At 33.7% G+C, this 8,399-nt stretch overlaps 1 protein-coding gene across 9 annotated transcripts in view; it reads left to right on the forward strand.

Moving 5' to 3' along the window:
- LOC106469080 (palmitoyltransferase ZDHHC5-like) overlaps positions 1-8,393 on the forward strand; it is a 16,147-nt gene extending 7,754 nt beyond the window's left edge. For all 9 annotated transcript variants that reach the window (XM_022397491.1, XM_022397484.1, XM_022397489.1 and 6 more), the window contains 5 exons: positions 744-916; positions 1,532-1,634; positions 3,907-3,998; positions 5,154-5,292; positions 6,083-8,393. In XM_022397491.1, the coding sequence (XP_022253199.1) occupies positions 744-916; positions 1,532-1,634; positions 3,907-3,998; positions 5,154-5,292; positions 6,083-7,372 (1,797 nt within the window). In that variant the 3' untranslated portion in view covers positions 7,373-8,393. The remainder of the gene's footprint in view (positions 1-743; positions 917-1,531; positions 1,635-3,906; positions 3,999-5,153; positions 5,293-6,082) is intronic.
- Positions 8,394-8,399: the final 6 nt, after the last annotated feature.

Genomic DNA, 8,399 nt, shown 5'->3' on the forward strand with positions numbered 1-8,399 from the left:
AAGGTTTATTTGTAGGGTGCTATTAAATTGATTTCTTCTAGCATATACCGATACCATATGCTACCTCTTTGCTAGCTCCTTTCTATATAGTTAAGACACTGCATGGGGTACCACGACAGTTATTTCAGACCCTAAATTTGATCAGTACGTCAATTCGAGCAGAACCTTTATGACATGCCCTTGGTACAAGTATATGGGAATTCTAAAAAATGATAAGGATTCTCACCCTGGCTCATTCAGTTGTCAATAGGGATCAGTGAAACATTACAATAGTGTTGAAATTTGCATTCTGTAATGACATTGAATAATTAGCCTCATAAAATGGAAAGAATGACCAAATATTATCTTGTCCTAACACTTTTGTACAGTACTGTATATTATAATTTCACAGTTTACATAACATTACTGCTAAAAGTAATTAATACTCCAGTGTAAATTAATTTGTTAATGAAGATTCTGTTTTCAGTATAAATTTTTTGAAGTAAATTTGCCTTTCACTTTTTCATAGATTTTTCACAACTAATTATTTAATTATTTTAACAGAATTGATGTTATAATCTGGTTTTTAGTTTTTGTTGTTTGTAAAGAAATAATATTTTGAAATATTCCTTCCAGTAGTTGTGATATGAACAATGAAAAATTAAATCATCAAAAAAAAAACAAATGTTGAATTGAACTTGAGAAACTAGAATTATGTGTTTTTTATACATGCGTTATCAGTAACGTTTTGCGTTTTCTTACAGAGTTTCGACCATCATTGTCCGTGGGTTAACAACTGTATAGGGAAGAGAAATTATCGCTATTTCTTCCTTTTTCTTATCTTTCTTAGCATTCACATAATCAGCATCTTGTCAACATGTATCATTTTCACCCTAGATCACAAAGGACGGCTGACTGATCCTGCAGCTATCGTCACGTATCCTTTGTCGAAGCAGTACTTTGACAACAAATAAACTTAGTAAACATAGATTTAAAGGCCCCGGTTAATAGAGACTGTATGGCTTGTCAAACCGTATTCTTCGGGTTAAAGTGGCCTTAGTGTAACTGTTTATTGAGTTAATATACTTTAAGAATGTGGCCCGGCAATCTGCGAGTCGCGGGTTCGATTCCCCATCACACCAAACATGCTCGCCCTTTCAGCCATGAGGGCATTATAATGTGATGGTCAATCCCGCTATTCGTTGGTAAAAAGAGTAGCCCAAGAGTTGGCGGTGATGACTAGCTGCCTTCCCTCTGGTATTACACTGCTAAATTAGGGACGGCTAGTGCAGATAGCCCTTGTGTAGCTTTGCGCAAAATCTATAACAAACAAAACAAACCTTAAGAATGTATGCATTGCTTGTAGCGTCTTGATGACTGAAAGATAAATGAGTAACTGTTTCAAAAAATCTATTTAAACAAATATTGTTGTATGGGTAGTTAGTATTCACTTGGAAGTTGTCATATTTATTTAATTTAATACAATTTTTAAACCTTGTATCATCAAAACAAGCTGTGATATATATAACCTTTGCCTTGACTTGTTCTCAAGATTTGTGGTTATTGGTGTAATTTTCCTTGTGTTCATCCCAATTTTGGGTCTCACGGGATTTCATTTGGTGCTCGTTTCCAGAGGAAGAACTACAAATGAGCAGGTGAGAGTTTTATGCACCAGTCAACATCTGTTGCATATTTTGTCCTCTTTCATTATTTGGCTAAACGTTTAACTACCAGACTAGAAATATTAGACATTTTGACAACAACACTTCACTGTAAATAGTTTGAAATTCTTTTGGGAGTTTTTTTACTGGATAAATTTTAGTCTTAACAAAGACAAAATATATCAGATTTTGGTGAATGAACTAAAGTTTGGCACAATCAAGAAAAGAATAAAAACAATCACTTGGGGAACAGAAGAACAACAATGGAATGTAAAACTTTTCAATAATGTCCTTTCATATCGAGTTTTTTTTGGGGGGAAACAGAACAACAATTAATGTCACTGTGTGGGAGTGTATTGTTATAACACGTCAAATGTAACCTGATGTTCTCGACAACTGAACATTTTTAAATATAATAAAATATATGTTTGACTTATTTAAGAATTTACCACTTAATTCTTTCTACAGGACCTTCAGTGGCTCAGTCTGAAGACATAATGCTAAAAACTGGGTTTCTCTAGCCGTAGTGGGCACAGCACAGATAGTCTATTGTGTAACTTTTGTGCTTAATAACAGACAAATAAATCTTTCTTCAGATGCACACTAAAATTCTAGTGTTGTCTAGGATAGTTGATTAATTGGGTCACACAACCATTTCTATGCCTAAGAATCTTTCCCTAAACTTAAACATGTTTGCTAACATCAAATCACTACTTGGCTCTTAATATATCGATATAAACCACGTAATTATGAACAGTTTTATTTACTACTTATATTAGAGATACACCAGGATATAAATATATATCAGGGCGATGTTGAGTGCTATAGGGAATACTTGATAATATTTATCAATTAGAAATAGTCAACAGTTATTTACTGATATGACCGAGTTAGGGTTATCTATGTACTAGCCTCAAGTACGTAAGTTAAGGCTTATTAGTGGATTCATAACTTGTGTTTATAAAGGTTTTATCTAGAGGTCTCTTAGTTACTTCACTGTTTTAAAGAGAAAGATAAAAGACATTTTAATGGATAAGCTATACAAGTTTGATGTTGAATTAACACTAGACGCATTGCTGAGTTAAACTGTGTATGTCCCGATGTTTTACAAAATTTAATTAGATAACTTTATTTATCAATCAACCTGACATCGAAAGTAATTTATCATTCACGTTAGTATGTAATGTTAGGCTTAATTTCAAAAAGAAATATTTTCGAATATATTCAGTCCTCACTTCTCCGTGTCACGTGTTTAGGCCTATGCTCTCAGAATTCTCCATTATAGCAGTCAGAGTGGTCGAGCAATCAGAAACACAAACTATATGTTATGGAAAGCATTAATATAAAATTTGAACCGCGTAACTTCTCGATTTTCTGATAACATCGACAAGTTTGTCAAACCTACTGGAGAAGCCCTCGCATCTTTCCATAGCTTTCAGTGCAGTTTTCTAAACCACGTCCTCATTTGAAGGTCATGTTTATAACCAATAGAAAGAGTATTTTTTCTTCTATATCAACTTTAAAATTCATTTGGGGGGGTCTAGAGATTATGCAAATGAAATGCAAGGTGGAAAAAAAATTTTTTTATTCTTAGCCTGAAAATCACCATTAGCTTGGGCTGACTCATTGAAAGCTTTGTAGAGTCATGGGCAAATCTTTATTAAAAATTTTGATTTTTTTTTTACTTAGAACAAATGTGAAATGTTTAATAAAAAGCTTGGCAGATTTTATGAGGATACACTTAGTAAATTCAACATTCTTGTGGACTCGTGTATAGGATTAGCATTACTACTTGTGGTAATGAAGAAATGTCTCAAGTATATATACAAATCAACTCATTTTTTTTAAAGTTATCTGTGAAAAATCATTTAAAACACTTTATCATAATTTCAGTAATGAGTTACCATCATCAATCCTGTTTTTCTGTTTAATTTCAGTTTACTGAAATATATATGATATTTTGAGAATTTAGCTTCATTGTTGATCATATACAGAGACTTTAGAATCAATGTTTGAACTGTTACGAAACATGACATTACGAACACTTTAAATTTTCCAGTGATAGAATACTTTAGAATCAATGTTTGAACTGTTACAAAATGTGACATTACGAATACTTTTTCAAGACTTGAACAACAAGTCTGTATAACTGTGAAGGAAGAAGACACCTAAAATATATATTTGTACTTTCCTGTTTTTTTATATATCAGGTTTTTTTTTTTTATTAGTGTAGCATGAAAGTAACGAACATTTAAAACTTTGTTAGGTAACAGGGAAATTTCGAGGAGGTTATAACCCATTTTCCAGGGGTGGCTGGGCCAACATTTGTTTCATGTTGCTTGGACCTCAATATCCTAGGTGAGTAAAGAATTTCATATGATAATTTATTTAGAAACTTTTGGTGTCCTGTTTTTGTTTAGATACAAGTTTTGACTTTAGGGACATAATACTAATTTTCCAACTACTGAATTGTGAACTTCTGATACCGTAACAAAGTCTTCCCAAAGAAATCTTTAACATGTGCAAAAAACGTTTATTTTCATCTTTTCGCTCGAAGTGGGCCAAAAACATATCAAGTTATTGTACACTTAAAGGAAGTGAATCTAAGAAAGTCACTTTAAACCATATTATTTCTTCAGCAAATTTGACACGAAATGCAGCGATTCAAAAAATATCTATTTTAATCTGGGTTATACAGAAAATGGTTGTTTAAACCTGTTTATATCATGTATTCTGTATAAGACAGCTATGAAGAAAACGGTTGTTTAAACCAGTTTGTATCTTGTATTCTGTATAAGACAGCTATGGATAAAATGGTTGTTTAAACCAGTTTGTATCTTGTATTCTCTATAAGACAACTATGAAGAAAACGGTTGTTTAAACCAGTTTATATTTTGTATTCTCTATAAGACAGCTATGGATAAAATGGTTGTTTAAACCAGTTTGTATCTTGTATTCTGTATAAGACAGCTATGGAGAAAACGGTTGTTTAAACCAGTTTGTATCTTGTATTCTGTATAAGACAACTATGGAGAAAACGGTTGTTTAAACCAGTTTGTATCTTGTATTTTGTATAAGATGTACAGAAAATGTTACATTGTACAAGGTTGTGTCTTGTATTATCTACTAAACACAACTGTACGTAAACCATTGTTGTGAATCCAATTATTTCTTGCATTCAGTATAAAACACATCTATACAGAAAATATTGGCTTGAAATAGATAATTTCTTAGGTAAATTCTTGATAATCTGTTAAGATATTCCTTATAAAATTCTGATAAATAGCTCCTGAGAACCTGAAATTTTTTGTCACTGTTTGTCTTTCACATGGGTTGAAGTTCAAGAGAATAAACGTCTTTTTATCATCTGAGAAAGCTTGTAAATCATGTTAGTTTCTATAACAGATCATTTTCTCATTAGAATTTAATTTTTTTATATTTTTGAAAATTGGCTATTATACATTATTTATTGAAAAAAAAATTAATTATTAATAACATTTTCTCATATTTTAGATTCAAAAATTCAAGCAGCAAAGCAGTGTCTGTGCCACCCAGATCAGTATCAGGAATTGTGTCTGAAAATCAGGTGAAAACTTACGTTGGAAACAAGACTGCTGCTCCGAGACATTCAAACACCCATACGTACAACAAAGTGAGTGTCTTACTTTTTTATCTAAAGACAATACACTAGTTCTAGTTTCGTGATTTAAAACTACAGTTTATACAGTTCTCCTCGTTCACCCTAGTTGTATTTTAAATTAGATTGGATGAACAAATTAAATTTTCTTTCTACCAACTCCTGTATTTTTTACATCTTGGCTTTAATTTAGGAGAAAAGGTTGTTTTTTATGAGGTTTCAATGTTGCTTGTGCTGAATTATTTAATTAAAGTTAAAGGTAGGAAGAACATCAAGTTTGTTTCAGTTGTTTTCAAATTAACAGTGTATTTTTAACTTGTATTATAATTTTTATGTGTATTACCAGTTTTGACACAATTCCCTGAAAGTACACACATTTAAGTTTAGCAGCGTGATGTCCTTTTTTGTCTAAAAAAGGTACATTGGCTGATGAGGAAAAGATTTAAAAGTTATAATAGTATCTGTTTGCTGTAACTGCAACTAATATTTTGGAGGTCTTCAAGTTAAAGTCTGTATAAAAGGATTTTCAGGCTTTTACCTATGTCACGTCTGTAATTTCTTGCTCTTATCCCTATTTTTTAAAGTGTCAGTGCTTTTGTTTAACTTGTTATTTTTTCTTGACACACGGGAAAGTAAACAATTCTTTGGTCACTTCTGTAAGAAGAGGGAATTAAATTCAAGTTTATGTATAGTTTTAATAATGTTTACCATTAAACTGATGTAGTTTTAGACATGTTTTAATGCCCTTATAAACAAATGATATTAGTGCTCTTGTGGAGACTTAAGATATACTTTGGTTATTTAGATGTGTCCGGGAATTGCAGATACATCAGATATGGATATCACGATGGATTCCTTTGATACTTCTCAGAGTAAATCTCAGGATTGTGACCCATCTCCACCATTGCCACATCAAGGGTCCAAGACTAACTTCTTTTTGCCAGAGACGAAAGAAATAACCAGGACACCATCTTTGGTGTTCACTTACCAAAACCAGCAATATTCTGCCAAACCTGTTTATACTTCTGGAAGACCACCTACTCCACAGACTTTGAGAACAGTGGAAGTTTTTGAGAACCATGGGACCCTTAACTCAACAGCAATCCAAAAGCATCAGTGTTCTGCCAAACCTGTTTACACTTCTGGAAGGACAGTGGAAATTTTCGAAAATCCTGGGACTCTTAACTCCACAGCAATCCAAAAGCAGCAGTGTTCTGCCAAGCCTGTTTACACTTCTGGAAGACCACCTACTCCACAGACTTTGAGAACAGTGGAAGTTTTTGAGAACCATGGGACCCTTAACTCCACAGCAATCCAAAAGCAGCAGTGTTCTGCCAAACCTGTTTACAGTTCTGGAAGACCAGTGGAAGTTTTTGATAACCATAGGACCCTTAACTCCACAGCAATGTGGTCTAGTGTAAAGTGCTCACCGGTGTCAAGTCCAACAAATAGTTCAACTCAAAGAGCCAGTCCTGGTTCTCCACCAGAAAGTAAGCATCATCGTACTCAGCTGGTCTACTATGGTATAGCAGGAAGTCGTAAAGGTTCAAGGAGCATTAGTCCCAATCGCAGGTTAGCAGTTGAAAGAGAGCTTGCTCACATTGCATCTGAAGAAGCTAATGGTAACTATCACCACTGTGGGAATAATAGTCATGTTATCACTAACCTACAGGACATCTCAGAGTGTACTGTTTTTGTGCCTGCATTGAGAAGTAGTGTGCAGTCTGGGGGGCATCCTCTTACGTACCACTCTTCTGGTGAGTCCAAGGCTCCTGTTTCCTATAGTTCAGATTGGCCTGTAGTTAACAGCTACCCCAGAGTTTATAATCAATGTCGCTACGTTAGTGTAGCCGATCCAACATTGTCAGAACTGGGAACTTCTGAAGTTACCCATTCACACGTTCGTAGACCCATGTCATTTGTGAAAGCCTTAGAAATGTCTGAGTATGAAGGGGGTAAGGGAACAAGCATTTCTAAGTCAGAGTCAAGACACCAAACCCCACTAGCTACTGCTAGTAGTCACCATAACCTTCGGCACAGTATTCATGATGAACAGAAGAATAGGTATGAAGTAAACTATGAAATATCAGTTTGACGGTGAAATTCTGACAAGATTTTAGTGAATGAAAAGCCAAGTTGTCTTATTGAACCACGAAAATTAATTTGTGTAAACAAATACTGTATAAGAGAAGGATGGTAACCCTTTACACACCTGGCTTGGTTTACTTGCTGAAATGCTTAATTATAATAATTATAAGTTTTTATTTTATCGGGGTCACATGTGGCCTTTACATTAATGTTAACCACCAGCCTTGTGAGTATGCGTACTGAGTTTTGTTGTCTAATGTAGACTGTCCATAGTTTGATGTATCAGTTATTGTGTATTTGATAACATTCACAAATGTGACTGTAAGTTGATAAAACACGTGATATATGTGTGTATGTTAAGTGTTAAACAATTGTTTAAAATGTTTGGTTTTATAAACATTCTGTAAAGGACATTTTTTCATTATTAATTTGAAAATATGACTGGTATTATTACTAATGCCAATAACTGAATTTATTACTGCTTTCCAAGCCATCTAAACTGAGTGTGTGAAGTCAATAGTCAGTTTGAAGTCCTGTCTACTTTCACTTATCCACTCGATGACTTGTCTACTTTCCAAGCCATCTAAACTGAGTGTGTGAAGTCAATAGTCAGTTTGAAGTCCTGTCTACTTTCACTTATCCACTCGATGACTTGTCTACTTTCCAAGCCATCTAAACTGAGTGTGTGAAGTCAATAGTCAGTTTGAAGTCCTGTCTACTTTCACTTATCCACTCTATGACTTGTCTACTTTCACTTATCCACTCAATGATTTGATGTCTAGTCTACTTTTATTTATCCACTCAATGTCTTGACTACTTTTATTTATCCATCTGATATCTCATCTACTTTTATTTATCCATCTGATGTCTCATCTACTTTTATTTATCCATCTGATGTCTCGTCTACTTTTATTTATCCATCTGATGTCTCGTCTACTTTTATTTATCCATCTGATGTCTCGTCTACTTTTATTTATCCATCTGATGTCTCGTCTACTTTTATTTATCCATCTGATGTCTCGTCTACTTTTATT

This window comes from Limulus polyphemus, unplaced genomic scaffold (genome assembly GCF_000517525.1).
Source record: "Limulus polyphemus unplaced genomic scaffold, Limulus_polyphemus-2.1.2 Scaffold3288, whole genome shotgun sequence".
NCBI lineage: Eukaryota > Metazoa > Arthropoda > Merostomata > Xiphosura > Limulidae > Limulus > Limulus polyphemus.